This window comes from Lissotriton helveticus, chromosome 9 (genome assembly GCF_964261635.1).
Source record: "Lissotriton helveticus chromosome 9, aLisHel1.1, whole genome shotgun sequence".
In the NCBI taxonomy this organism is placed as follows: Eukaryota; Metazoa; Chordata; class Amphibia; order Caudata; family Salamandridae; genus Lissotriton; species Lissotriton helveticus.
The window spans coordinates 1,191,603,617-1,191,619,098 of NC_136070.1; the positions used below are offsets into that span (position 1 = coordinate 1,191,603,617).

The following is a 15,482-nucleotide window of genomic DNA, read 5'->3' on the forward strand; positions in this document are numbered from 1 at the left end:
AATGAGTAAGCGCCCCTGCTCCGGTAGACTGGGGGTGAACTCTACCCCTTCGGCATCAGCTCCCTGGTTCTTGCGTGGATTCTCCCATGTTTCTGTCTATATAGAGCTGCTTCAATAACAAAGCGTGACTCCTCATCCTTGACGCTCATCAAGTGACTTGGCAGGTCTGTAAATCTGCTTTGTAAAGCAGCATGTCGCCACAAGATGGCTCTTTCGGCGTTGTCGGTTAGCGTTCTAGATCTTTAGTTGGACATTGTGCTGCCTATTCAGCGTCGTCGGTTAGCGTTCTAGATTTTTAGTTGGACATTGTGCTGGACCACCACCACAGTGTGCGCACGCCGCTCCGGAAATGGCGTGTGTCTATGTGTACAGTGCAAGGTCGCAGTTGGAAGCGCTGTTGAGGAAAGCCGGTGCGGTCTGAATGAACGACAAGATAGGGAGGGTTTGGGGATGGGCGGAGTTGTGGAAAACCGCTTTGAGACTCATCAGTTTAGATTTTTTGTTGCATATATACAATGTCTTTTATTATTATATTTTTGACTGGTTCGTGTTTCATTAGACCGTTTGACTGACTCACACCAGTACATCATTTTAGATCATTCCTGTGGAGTTGAGCACAATTATCAACTCGTTGGCCGTATTTTCATGTCTGTGGAAAATAACTCCATTTAACCTTGCTCTTGTAGATGCTCCGGCGGTTCTTGAGCGTGCCGCGTAGCCTCTATGCCGCTCGTGTGTGTTTGTTAAGCCGAAGTCTCTACACAATGCAGCTCCAGTCGGAAGACTTCAGGGCCCTGTTCACAGAAGGGTTAACCACTTTGGCAGGTGAGAGATTGTGGTTGTGTGTGGGATACATAACATTCTTGGCAATCCTCCCATAACCAGTTTGGTCGCAGTTTGTAAGAAGAGGTGTGTCTTAAGTGTCAGTACCAAACCAGCTTCCCTATTTGGCTCCTTTTCTTAAACTTTTCCAGATCTCTTTGTAAAAGAGAGGCATGAGTTGCGACTTGCTGGAGGTGCTGTGCGGGATCTACTCAATGGAATGAAGCCTCAAGATATTGACTTTGCTACAACAGCCACCCCAGATCAGATGAAAGAGATCTTCCTGAATGCAGGAATCCGCCTGATCAACAACAAGGGGGAGAAGCATGGAACCATCACTGCACGTGTGAGTCTTATGTTTTGTGTACTCACACCATAAATCCAGTCGTGTAAGGGGTGATACCGGGAAGCTGGATAGCAGATGCCCATACTATGGCATTATACATACCCCCCAGGATATTGTGGCATGGATTAGCAAAGTTAGCGGCACAAATATGGAAATTTAGCGCCATTTTTGCAGCACTTTATTTTACTCATAATCATTCATTTTCAGCCTGAAACCATTGGAAACTGTTTTAGCAGGGTATTCCACTTTGAAATAGGCATGTTTATATCGTCTGGAGTTCTACAGAAGCACAGCTCCAGTCCTAACCACGTGGGAGGAGCTGTATTTCTTACTGGGATGTTCTAGTGCTCATGTATGCACCCTACCCACGCAAATAGAAGAGGTACTGTGTGAGCGCCAGAAGTGCACGCTTCCTGCACACACAAGAATTAGTATCACACAGACATCAGCAGTGCAAGCTTCCCTTACACACACATGCACCCACAAACACAAAGTGTTGTCAATGTGTGTTGGTGAGTTTTCATAATTCGTGGGTGCTGTATGTGTTGGTCTCTGTGACACCATGGAAGCCAGTACGTCTTACTCTGTATATGTATGTGTCCTTCTAAATGCATGTCCTCTACAGAAGTCAAACCTATTGAATTTGACATTACTTGTTAAGGCATGACAGTACATGTTCTAAAGGACATCCAGTGATTTCTAAACAGCCCTACTGGGCCCTCAGAGGTGCATGCGCGCCACTCTACTATTGCCATATCCGTCAAGGGAAGACTGACATGTGACTGAGTCTGTGTGAGCGGTCTGCCTACCAGTTTTGTTCCTGAGACGGTACTGATATTTCCCAAGTTCTGCTGGATTATCATATGTACCCAGAGCAGGTGCCTGATTCTACCCCAGCCCTATTGATCTTTCACAAACGCACCAGATGTGACCAAATCTGTCAGCAACTCTGTCATTCACAAAGTGAAGTTTGCATGCAATTGACTGTACACCATCCCTACATCCGCAACCTCTGCCGTAGTCACCTAGCTAGTGACTGACCCTTCTTCACGCCCATCTGCTTCGAGACTTAACATGTAACAGACTCTTCCACATATCTGCCAGCCTTTCAAATACATGCCTGAGATATAATAATCTGCCTCGTTGATACTGCTCTTTAGGATGTAAGTGTGACGTGCTCTTCCTCAGTCCTACATTCCGTTCAGTAGTGCATCTGACTACCAAAGTTTCAGTGGCCATTACAAGGTCTGCCTGACGTTTCCAGCTCTGCTTCAGCTGTACTTGCCTTTCAGAGGGGCACTGGCATCTGGTTGAGATTATTACTCACGCTATACCAGCTTGACAGATGCGCCTCTCCAGCTGTACTGTCCTTTCAGATGTGCCCTTCAGACTGTAAATGCAGTCTGAATTTGCTCCATGCACAACATTTTATGCATGCATAAATGAGACGAAAATGTGCATTGGTCATGTAAGGTTTTTTGTTTCTCTACCAGGAAAATAGTTTCCAAATGGAGAAACCACATCTTCCTGTATGGTATGGCAGTTCTCCCCTCTGTATACCTCTGGTACCAAATTAACACCTGCACCAGCACAGGGCTCACATGGTGTTTTGCCTGCCCCTAGGTGCCAGATAGAGGACTCTGGTATGTCTTAACCTACTGCTCTGAAACCAGCCTGTGTCTAGATTCAATCAAAGCAGACAGAGGGGTGAATGGTCGACAGCTCTGTTCAGCATTAACTTCTCTGCAAAATAGTTTTGCATTCCTAAGTATTGTGCAGTATTTGGCCCACCATTACCTTGCTCATCATTTCAACAGTTAGAGTCCCAAAAAAAACTTATCAGATTTTTCCAAATTTCGAGGGCAGTTTTGTAAAAATCGCTGCATTTTTACAAAACTGCTGATTTCGTGATTTTTTTGGGCAAATCGCGAAATCCTGGAGGGTCTGATTATAGCCATGATTTCCCCCATTGCGGCACTGTTTTCCCATCCTTTAGATGTGCGAGTTCAAGAATGCGAGGAAAGTCCTGATTTACACCATGAAAGCAGACCAGGGCCCTTCTTTGTGTTCTGATTTAGTCAGGAAGTGAAAAGTGTAGGCTACAGGAACTCATTTTGAAGATGTGTGTTATTTCTGCTAGTGTGCATCATTATATGAGACATTATTCTCAGAAGTTTGCTTTATATGCCAAACAAGCTTTAAAAAATGTTTAGAGTTCTTTTTTCATAGAATGCATCTTATTTGTTTAAACTAACAAATATACTTTTTAGGATATAGGAGCTTGCTCGTTTCACTTAACCCTCTGAGAGGTAATCCGTGTCCGTTCTTGAAAGGTCCAGGATATTCCAAATGAAGTTCAGACAACTTTGACTTGCATCTGGAAGGACAGTGGCATCCTGTCGCTGCTCGACATTGACTGCATTAGGCTTTCTTCTTTAGACTGTATTCGTGAGGAGTCACGTTAATTTTATCTCCGCAGAGAGATGTTGGATCTCTTTTTAGAAGAGAATAGCAGAGGATAGCTTTAGGGCTTTTCCCCATGGTAGTTGAAGTTCTTTAGAAAAAAACGCCTTTGTGGTTCTGCCTCGCCTTTAAAATATTTACTTATTGAAATTGGTCATCTAAGACTGGTATTGTGTGAGTTTTTTTTAGATGTGTTTCATGACTGCAATATGATTTTGCCTTTGTTTTTCCTCCAAAAACTGTTCGTTTCAATGCATTTGAGATTGGATTTGTATCTTTACTGTTAATTGTGTGAGTGAGGTTCCTTGTTAACTCCATTGCAAGCCCTTTTCAAACTGAGATTCTCTTTGTTGTACACTAGGACAGATTAGGATAAAATATAAATCTGCAGTCCATTCCAAGTACACAGTACGTCCTCCGTTTATCACCGTAGTCTGCTGCGTATGATAACTTTTTTAGCTATCTAGGATTGCCACAGCAGATTTAGTATTGTGTAATATAAGTGATTTTTGACTTTCTCTCTCCTCCAGCTCCTACCTGAAAATTCCAAACATTTTTTGCTACAGGAAGATTGGAGCTTTAAAACTTAATCTCATGTCGGTATCAATAGTTTAAGTAACTTAATATCTATTTCTTCTGACATGGAGCCTTGGAGTTAGGCACACAGATGAACACTTTCTCAATTGTTTTGCCAATCTGCCCCATTTTCATGTCCCAATCTGCTCCTCTATCTTGTTCCCCCTTTCTCTCACTGTTCACCATTCAATTACCTCCTTTCACATTCTGTTTCAAACACGTGTTCTAGTCAACACTATCGCATTACCACCCTGTATTATCCTGCCACATAATGCCAGACCAGAAACTGCTAATCAGAGTAGCTATAACTAAAACCTCTGGGATGAATTTGAGTCCATTATTGCCCAGCAAACTGCAGAAACTGGCCCCATTTCTCCCTCCCCAATCCACCTGGAATACAACCATTGCATCTGTTCTCTGTCACAGCATGAACATCTTCAAACAGTAGTCGTTAGATTAAACAAGCATTGGAAATGCAATAGGTCTCGCATTAGAAAAGTTGGAGCTATTGGTATTGTAAATATAATTCCTTCTTAAGTTCTTTTTATGTTTTTAAAATATTAAAACTATTAATATTGTTCTTTGAAATGCCAATAGTTATAAAATTAGCTAATGTGACACCTATAGCATTAGTAAAGCTGCATGTTTAGTTTTCCCCTAACTTACATGTATTGATATTACAAATTCCAATGGCTTTGGTCTTTGCTTTGAGTGTTGCTGTGGTGGTGCTGATTTGTGTTGTTGTGGTGTAGAGTGGTGCTGTGGTGTTGCGCTGAGTGTTAATGTGTTGCTGCCTAGTGATAATGTGGTGGCGCAGAGCGGTGCTGTATTGATGCTGTGGTGTTGTTAGTGCAGGCACTGCTGCTCGGGGTATCGGAGAGATTTGTGTAGGTAATTGGAGAGGGAGGGAGAGAGTTGGAAGAGAGAGTGAAATTTGCAGAAACGTGGAGAGGAATAGAAAGAGCGAAGGGATCTGTAACCTGAGAGATGTGGCATAACAGAACGCTTGGTAGTGCGGGCACTGCTGCTCGGGGTATCGCCGAGATTTGTGTAAGTAAATGGAGCGGGAGGGAGAGAGTTGGAAGAGAGAGTGAAATTTGCAGAAACGTGGAGAGGAATAGAAAGAGCGAAGGGATCTGTAACCTGAGAGATGTGGCATAACAGAACGCTCGCTAGTGCGGGCACTGCAGCTCGGGGTATCGGCGAGATTTGTGTAAGTAATTGGAGAGGGAGGGAGGGAGAGAGTTGGAAGAGAGAGTGAAGTTTGCAGAAACGTGGAGAGGAATAGAAAGAGCGAAGGAATCTGTAAGCTGAGAGATGTGGCATAACAGAACGCTTGCTAGTGCGGGCACTGCTGCCCGGGGTATCTGCACGATTTGTGTAAGTAAATGTAGAGGGAGGGAGAGAGTTGGAAGAGAGAGTGAAAGAGGCAGAAACGTGGAGAGTAAAAGAAAGAGCGAAGGAACCTGTAAGCTGAGAGATGTGGCATAACAGAACGCTTGGTAGTGCGGGCACTGCTGCTCGGGGTATCTGCGAGATTTGTGTAAGTAAATGGAAAGGGAGGGAGAGAGTTGGAAGAGAGAGTGAAAGAGGCAGAAACGTTGAGAGGAAAAGAAAGAGCGAAGGTATCTGTAAGCTGAGAGATGTGGCATAACAGAACACTCTGTATTGTAGGCACTGCTGCTCGGGGTATCGGCGAGATTTGTGTAAGTAAATGGAGCGGGAGGGAGAGAGTTGTAAGAGAGAGTGAAAGAGGCAGAAACGTGTATAGTAAAAGAAAGAGCGAAGGGATCTGTAAGTTGAGAGATGTGGCATAACAGAACGCTCGCTAGTGCGGGCACTGCTGCTCGGGGTATCGGCGAGATTTGTGTAAGTAAATGGAGCGGGAGGGAGAGAGTTGGAAGAGAGAGTTAAAGAGGCAGAAACGTGGAGAGGAAAAGAAAGAGCGAAGGGATTTGTAAGCTGAGCGATGTGGCATAACAGAACGCTTGAGGTACTGAACTGCTCAGATAAACAAGCGTGGAAAGATGGGGGAAGCTGGGTCCCCAACACGGAGAAATGCTGGGCGGGAGAGGATTCGAAAAGCAGCACCCTGGAGAAGGGGAGAGGGTGTGGCGCAACGGCAAGAGCAGTCGCCTTTGGATCTGAGGAACTGCTTTCGAGTTTCGGTGTCAACTGAAAATGCTGTGACTCTGGGCAATTGAATAGTGTAACTGGTGCTCATGTAAAACGTGCTAATACCTTCGTGCCGAGTACCCACTATAAACAACTGCCCAAAAATAAAGTGTTGGTGTGAGTGGGACTATGAGACAGACGTCCCAGCTTGGGGTTTACCGTACAGATCGAAGTATTCCACAAGTATTTTAGGGTACTTTGTAGTTGTGGAATAAAATGCAGGCTTGTTTGAAAGAGAGAAGAGGAAGGAGGAAGGGGGTGGGGAGGGGGGGGGAAGGCCAAAAACCAGAGAATTGGCATTGCTGTGGGGAGGGGGTAGGAGAAATGCGACACGGCCTGTCAAAATTAAAGCCTTTGATGCAGCAGGGGCGGAGCGGATCCCAAGTGAAGCTGCTGGCGGCAGATGGCTGGCTTTCATGTGCACGCGCTTTTTAGGGCTTGCGCTTGCGCAATGACCTAAAAAGCGCACATGCACTCCATGGAATCGCCAGTGGTTAAACTCTGGATAAGCCACTATAGAGCTTCGCCAGCTATGCGCAAGCGCATCAGCAGGCGAGCCCTAAAAAAAAATTAAGTAGAGGGTTGTTACAAATTAGATGTGTTGCTTAGTTGCTTAGTGGCCATAGTGGGTGAGATGCCTCCCTATCTCCTCTGTCTTGTCTTCCTTTTAGGCCTCATCCAACTGGTGGTGTTAACCCCGGAGATGAACGTATTTATCCTGCAGCTATTTTTCTCCAGGACATGAGAAGTGGTTAGAGCCAGATACAGTCTTGTGGGTCCAGAAAGTGGGCGGAGCATAGTTATTTGGTCCTGAGACATGGGTGTGCCATCTGATTCTTGCTCCGTTCTTAGGTACCATAGTCTAAGTCAGTCACTGCACAAAGGAAGTAAGCTTGATTCTCCGGGGCACAGTGATGCCATTTTGTTGTACCAACAGGTTGGTCACTTGTCCGTTCCTGGGTGCAGTTTTGTGGAATAGCTCTCACCCCTCTAGTGACTCTGCGATTTTGCTCAGGGAAGTTGACAAGGCCGCATCTTGACCATCTCCTGCTCACAGGAGGCCCGTCCTGCTTTGGAATTCTCATGTGATCATTGCAGGCAATAATTAAGGAAAATAATGAGAGTCCCTTGAGAGAAGGACTTCCCTGTGAAAAGAAACAGAAGCATGGCAGGACTGGCCAGCAACCTCTATACTACGTAAGCATAAGTAAAAATGCAGTGCCATAAGGTGTCAGCCACAGCTAAGACTGATATCTCTCATTGTCCGCCTCGTTCATTTGATCTGGCTGGTCTGTGGTTCTTCGTGGTCTGTGGTTCTTGCTGCATTTATGCCACAATAGGTAAGCCAGGGATAGGTACATTTTTCGACCAGTAAACTGTGACCAGTGATGGTGATAATGGGTCTATACTTATGTGTTTTGATAAGCGAACAGCTGTAGTTCAATGGTGTGAGAGGTCCACCTCCACTGCATCCGTGTGCTTGGCCAAGGAAGAGGATTATTAATCATTGCACAATCTTAAAATCTCTTGGAGCACTGCCCTTTGGAACCAGACCAGGACATACAGAATCCAGCTTTTCGAGAAACTGACAGCCAAAATACTGTCCTCTTCCTATATGGTTTCATTTTGACCGCTTGAGAATGAAGCACTGGCCATTCCATTCTGCAGGGCTCATTACCTCTTGCTCTGGCACCAGTAACCACACTGGTGCCAGAGCAATCTGTTGGTGACCCTTCCTTTCTCTAGCAGGCCTCTCAAACCTGAAAGCTTTACTCGAGGACAGTGTGTCCTTTTCCTGGGTTCTGTGCTATGGTTATGCGGGTTTACTGTTTCATGTGTTGCTTCTGTCCCTTACAAACTATTTCTAAGGGGCATTAACCCCATTACACTCCAGTAGAAAAACAAGCATTGGCCATGAAAGAGACACGGCCGGAAAACTCAGTGCGAAAGATAAAGATAAGCAGAGGCCGGGAGAGAAAATAAAGAAAATGAGGCGAGAGTGGAGGAGATAACGAGATAGACGAAAGGAGGGTCCGGCTGGGAGCCGGGAAGAGCTGCTGGCTCGGGAGGGTGATTGATGGGCGGGGGGGGGGAGCAGATCCCTTTGAAGCTGCTGCCTGCTTGTGGGGACTGGGAGGAAGGGTGAAAATATTCCTTGGACATTTAGAAGATGTACTGGTAGCACCCAGCGGAAGGACCGTGGCAGGCAGGCTGCGAGAGGCAGCTTTTCGGATGCCCCGGGAGGGAGAAGGGGTTCCTGTAAGGGAGTGTGTGCACGTGAGAGGCTGGCTGTGGCTATCCGAGGGAGGGAGGATGTGAGTAAAGAGAACAGTGACCGAATACAGGAGATAGTAAACTGGCTGATTGGGACTGTCAGGAAAAAATGTGGAGGAAGATAGACAGACAGAAGGGCGAAACAGAGGGGATGCTTGCAGCTAAGAGAAACGATGGGAAGCAGGCTGCAAGCAACTGTTTGAGAACAACTTGCATTGGACTGAGTGAGAGAAAAATGCATGAAGAGGGACAGCGTGAAAGATAGGAAAGAGGATAATACGAATTATATAAGGAATGAGACGGGAGGTAGAGACTGAATGAACAAAGGTAAAGAAGTGTGGGGAAAGAGGGACGGGTTGCCGGGAGAGAGGGAACAGCACCAACCCTAACGAAAACGAAACTAGCATCTGGCGGAGAGCAAGGGATAGAGAGAAGGCGGGGAGCAGAGCCGGGGAAGTACATGGGAGTCACGGCCTGCGGCCGTGAATAAGTGACAGCGGGGGGCGGGGCAGCGGAAGCCTTTGATGTGGCAAATGCTGCTGGCAGGGTGAAGTGGATCAGCAGGGGGCGGAGAGCAGGGGTCGGAGCAGGAAGAGCTGCTGGCGTGGGAGGGTGATAACTGAAAGTACGGCCGGCCTGCGGCCGGCCATGAATAATTAGGGGAGGAGAAGCCCTTTGATGTGCTGTGCGGCCGGGAATGCGCGTGCTTGTTTGCTCACGTGATTCACGTGAACTCTAAGAAAACCGCAGTGCAAGAAGCCCTTGGTTCGACGAGGATTTCGAGCACTTGAATTCTCGATCCCTCAATGCGCTTGCGCGCATTGTAGGTCACGAGACCTAACAATGTTACTCCTTTTACGCTCCTGTGTTAGTGAAGTCAAGCAGCCAAGGCTTGCTCTTGGAAGTGGTAGGGATGAGAAATTCAAATATAGCAAATGGCTATGAAGGATAGACGAAAGACACCAAACCTAGCCAATAAGATTCACACTGATTCTCTTCCAAGCCAGCAGCATTAAGGATTACAGAGTGAGTCAAGGGGTCTTTAGCATCTCCTCTCATGGTCCTCCTTACTGGCAAAGATATAACTGCAATAGGGCCCTGAACAGCAATACCTACTTCTGATGGGGGGAAAAAGGCCTTTGGAAGGAAATAAAAGAACCCCAAATCCCCCTTCCCACAGCAGAAATCCTTAGCCCAAGAATCTCTAGAGCCATAACAAACCTACTGTACTTGCTGCTCGGGAAGAGGACCCTGAAGAATGGAGCTGGTTCTTATCAAGTCATATCAGCAGAGGTTCTTCTCAGGAGCCCAGGTTTCTCCTCAGCCTGCAGAGGAGGACTACAACCCAGCAGAGCTTCTGGCAACAGGTCTACTGTGCACGGAGTGCGTTGGGTTTGTACCCTATGTACAACTGGCTGTACCCACAAGTTTAATACTTCCCCCCCCCCCTTGTTGTGCACAATCATAAAGCCAGCGTGTAGCTTTTAGTCAGAACTCAAGCACAACAGTCAGTCTTGCATTTGTTCTCTTTGATTTTAACAGGCTTCTAAAGCAGGGAGTCAAATCAGTTTGAACTGATGAGTATCTTTAATATGGCTTTCTGTAAGTTGAACGAATAGAAAGCCACAATTGCTAAGCGACAACCGACAAGGCAGGGCAAGGCAGCTCTAGTTTTAAATTATGTCCTGGACTGCACTGCAGGATTCTTTCTAAACAATTGTCTTCAGTTTGCGCCAATTGTACTGCTAGATCCTCCTCGCTCGTCAAGCTGCGGTTTCCTGGACATTGCTCCTGTCCTGGTCAAAGACTTTTTCTTTTTCATAGTAGGCTGTATAATTTCCTTTACTTTCAATGCATGCCGTTGCAGTAGGACTTCCTCCTGAGGACAAATTTAATTCCCAGACAGAATGGTACAGCTCAGGTGTGGTTTTTTTTCCCCTCGGAGCAAATGTTTTGAAGAAGACCGTATGAACGTAAATAACTGCAAAATGAACTATGAGCGGACAGGACGCTCCTCGAAGCTCCAGGCTTATCAGGGCTTGGTGTTGAAACGCCTTCGGTGTTGTGCTTTTGCCGATTTGAAACTGCTGGCATTTATCACATGCACCAGAGCACACTCAGCATTATAATAAAGCTGAGCTTAACAGATACAGTTTTCTGTTATTTGCGTCACTGTCCCCACCGTCTTTGAAACTTGCAACTACTACGTAGAGGACCTATGCTTGCAGGTACAGACACTTTGTTGTAACAGCAGTGGACCACAGGCATATTTGTTGCCCAGTAAATCTTGAACCAGTTCCAATTGTAGGATTTGGTGAACTAATGGGAATGACCATAGTATGAGAGCTAGGAATTTGTTCTCTTCGCACAGACACTCAGGTCCCTTCAGCACATAGAAACCGTCGCATTTACACTATTACCTCCGACACTCTGCTTCTGGAGGTGCGGGGTGTCCTTAATATAATTACTTGCCTTGAAAAAGTCCTTTGGGCGAAACACGCGTCGGCTGCCAGTGTGTTTTGTAATTGGATTTTGAGAAGAAAATAAAGAGAATTTCTTATGGACTTCCTCGACTCACTATATTGGACACTACCTATATTACAGTATGGACTAAATTTGGTGTGCCTCTGCATTTGTGCATAGCATTGGTGAACTCGACGGAGACCTCTTTCCTTGGAGTTTCTTTTTTGTCTCTTGAAGGGTGGAGGGAGACTTGGTGCTTGGAGAGCAGCACATTGTACTTTACACCAGTATTACTTTCTGGCTGAGTAATTGCTAAGATGTGCATTCGCAAATGGGCATTTCCACCTGTGTGCTTTTGTTTAATGAACATAAATAACTAGTCTTGAGACTCCAGTTCTTATTTAGTTTCATGGTGTATTCACAAGAAACTGTGCCCAGGCAAATTATGTCCCACATTCAAAACCTGTTACTCTTTCAAACCAGAAAAAAACACATCTTGCCCCCGCCCCCTAACCCCCTCCGCCACACACCCCCCCCCCCCCCACTCACACACACACACACACACACAAATAAGTCTAGATCAGTCACCGACTGGTCACAGGGATCTATTTAGCACAGTGGGGAGAGTTGTAGGTCTTCTGAATCGGGTGTCTAAAATTTACACACCACTCAATGCAGTTATAAATTGGTTGACCACTGACACCCCGCAGTGCTATTGAAAGGCCCAACTAGCCAAATACTGTTAGCTATGGTATCGTGTTGCTAAGAGGGAAGGACGTCTCTCGACTACTTGCCTCTGTAAAATCCGGTCAATTTCTGTCAACATACGAGTAACTTTGTCATCAACGGATCTACCATTTGACCATCTCTACCTCATTGCAAGAGTGGATTGAGACTACCTGTGACCCTGTTTATTGACTGGGATATTTTAGACTGCCAAGGGTCTCTCCTGTGTTTTTTATTTGTATTCGTGATTCAACTTGCCACATGTCATGTATCTTGTTTATGAATAAACAAATTATTTATTTAGGCGCCTGGTTGTTAAGTTTTTTTCTCTTTTTTTGCATTATACTGATATTTGTCTAAGGGGAAATAATATTCATCAAGTATTTTAAATATTCTTGTGAGTCAGATAAGGAATGATCCCTTGCTGGCTTTCTACTGTTTTGTTTGTGTTTACCCAAAGGCTCAAGGGATTTTTGGGTTGCCCTTATTTCCTGCTAAGGGGGAAGAGGAATAGGCAGATATTGCAAAAGGAGAAACGTATTGGCAAGCCAACAGGTATAGGTTTAATGTGCTAAGGGGTTCAGCATTTGCAGATTTGAGACTCATTGGAAGGAGACGGCAGACTTGAGAACTAGTTGTAAAGTAGTCCCTCATGCAGTTCAGTGCACGCCCTGGAGTGGAGGAGGAAGTGTACATCCAAACAGCCAGTGGAAATAAGTGAGGGAAATATTCCAGTTGGCTGATCCAAGGCGTGATTTAAAGTTTCAAACTTGTGTCTGAAAGAGGCTTGACGAAGAAAGCCAGTGACTGAAAGTGGCGGACCGAATTCCTAATCAGTGAATATTGTAAGCAATAGGCCTCTTAGTTAGCTGGTCTTTTTAAAACTTAGACCTAAAAACACTCATTCCATTGCTATGAAAGAGAAGTAGGGTCTCGTGCTTCCGCTAAGAATTTTTGGGGAGTACTTTTGAGACTAAAGTAAATGCAATTTCAGCACAAGTTAAATTTATTTCAGAGCTGCTCAAAGGCTTAAAAAGTAGATTCTTGACACACATATACTTTGCTGTTTTAATTGCCCACTCAAATCATAAGGACCCCATCATTTGTATGTTTTAGAGGCTTTAACAAGAGGGTAAGAGTAACTCATTTTTCCCCCCTCCTTTCATTTACGTTTACAGGCCATAACTGTGCTACATTCCATAATAATTTAAAATCAAGCATATATACAGTTGCTCAGTGTGTAAGCGGGCATGATAACCACCTACTAGGGAAGATTCTACGTTTCTGTGGCTGAATATAGATTCCCTAGACCCAACTGAACAAGCTATTGGCAAAACGACCTGCATAGTGTCACGTCTACACGGCAACGTGAAGGGGGACCACCATCTTGTGCTACATTTGCTGTGGCTTCTAGGAGGATACCATGCATATATTGTATGAACGCTATATATGTGCCACTCTTCATAGCTCCACAAATGCATGTAGGCGGAAGTAAATGTACCCAAGTTGCTTGACACAATGGACGTTACAGGAAAATGGTTATTAAATTACTGTAGAAAGAATACAGGGAAATAGTCCTTTGTCCCTCACTGCAATCTTGTCTGCATTAATCGTCACTCTCGCGTAGCTCACAAATTGTCCAGTTGCCATCGTTGGGTTTAAGTGGTGATGCACTCTGTGTACCACATTGCCAGCAGAGCCTTGTGTGATTGCTGGGGAAATGTATTTAAAAATAAATAAATAAATAACTACCGCCATCGAAGGGTCTTACGATTGTCAAACCCTGAGATGAAAATGACAGGCCAAGTCAATAGGTGGAACAGTCCTCCCTACTATGAGGGGAACGATTGTTGAGCCAATGCTTTCAAATGATTCAGAGCAACTTTTGGCACATATGGCTTAATAAATATTTGCTCAGTCAGCTTTTACCCCTCCTCCCTTTCTTCTTTTCTTCACAATGGTTTTAAACCATAGGTTCGGAATAGGAGTGAGGAAAGGAAGTAAGAACCTTAAGTTCATGGTGATCTTGCTACTTCTAGTGTGTATTTTCTTTCCTAACCTCTTCAGCCTACCTACTGACCAAAGCATCGCATTACTAGACCTCTTAATGAAAACATTAGCAACACCTGTGAGAGTGAAGTGTTGTACTGTCTCATACAGGGCAGCAGGTACAACTTGGCTCTCAATACAGCAGCTTTTATAAGCAGTACCCCGTTATATTAATAGGTGACAAGGAAATATCCCTGTTAATTTTTCTATTTGCAGATTCAGGAACAAAATTTTGAAATTACAACATTAAGAATTGATGTAACCACAGACGGGAGGCATGCGGAAGTGGAATTTACAACTGACTGGCAGAAGGATGCAGAGCGCCGTGATCTCACTATCAACTCCATGTTTCTGGGTAATGTGTATGTGGAATCTGATGCATTAGATTATTGTTAATGGTAGAATGAAGGTTGATGAATGGATGTCGAGATTGGTACAGCAAGCTATCATTCTGCTGTGCATTATCAAAGATTGAGATACATTACCACTTCATGATTTGTGACATCGCAGTTCTCCACAAACATTAAATGTGAAGGGTTCTCGTTATTTTGCAATTTAGTGACCACGTTTGGAAAGCATCCCTATTATACCTTCCCCCCACCACTTAAAAAAATAATAATAATAATTTGATTATAATAAAGACATCTAGGTTAAATGCTGCTTCCCCCTGAAATCGGATGCAAGCCTCCATGCCCCTGTTTGTGGTCGCTATCTTAAGACACTTTTTCTTTGTCTTGGTGATGCGTATGTTTTATTGTCATTTTACTTGCTGTGGAACTTTGCGCTTTGGTTCACCCGCACTCCTTCACTTTGGAGGTTAGGTGGGCGAATCACATGTGAATTCAGAATAGCTTTGTGCTGCAAAACTTGTTACAAGTAAGTAACTTTTTTTTCCTTTTGTAGGATGAATCCCTTCTAAATTGATGTGGTGTATATTAGTTATGTAGCTTTATTCATTGTTTTCAGGTGGTTGCAAAAATGTGTTCAGGAGTCTGTTCATTGACAGCATGCCTGGGTTGCTACTCACAGCAAGAAGCAATTGAGAAGTGGTGTTTTGTAAAACTGCAAGACCAGCTCTCTAGTCTGTGCAAGTGAAAATATGGTGAGGGTCATGGCAGGCCCATAGCTACACGGGAGCCCATGGAAAATATAGGGGTCTCAGTACCACAAACTGAATGATGACAATACGGCCAGAGAATTCCAGCAACGTTTCTCTAACTCATGGGTGGTACTGTAACAGTTTGTTTCACCATATGGTTTATGTACTTCCACCATCTTAGTGGATGGCCACATGCAATCTGCTAAAACTCTTGTAGATATGGTTTTAGATCACAACAGTGCCCCAGCAGTTTCTGGATGGAGTGTTAAGAAACCACTTCTAGAATGGGAACATATCCATCTCTTTGGCTGTGACTCCGATTCTACTGCAGAAGAGGGCTGTAAATAATCACAGGGAGGGCACAGAGTTAAATCCTAGAAGCCGAAAAAAATCCATAGTACTTAAGACTTCTTCCAAGAAACTATTTTAAGAGAATAAAATCAGTCTTTCTCAGACTCTGCCCAAAAAAACTGGAAATCTGATATAATC

The 15,482-nt window shown here is 44.6% G+C and overlaps 1 protein-coding gene across 1 annotated transcript in view; it reads left to right on the forward strand.

Annotated features, from left to right (window-relative positions):
* The first annotated feature begins 298 nt into the window (after positions 1 to 298).
* LOC144782337 (CCA tRNA nucleotidyltransferase 1, mitochondrial-like) overlaps positions 299 to 15,482 on the forward strand; it is a 52,363-nt gene continuing 37,179 nt past the window's right edge. The window contains exons 1-4 of the mRNA XM_078661656.1: positions 299 to 410; positions 687 to 825; positions 975 to 1,168; positions 14,111 to 14,249. Coding sequence (XP_078517782.1) covers positions 687 to 825; positions 975 to 1,168; positions 14,111 to 14,249 — 472 coding nt within the window. The 5' untranslated portion in view covers positions 299 to 410. The remainder of the gene's footprint in view (positions 411 to 686; positions 826 to 974; positions 1,169 to 14,110; positions 14,250 to 15,482) is intronic.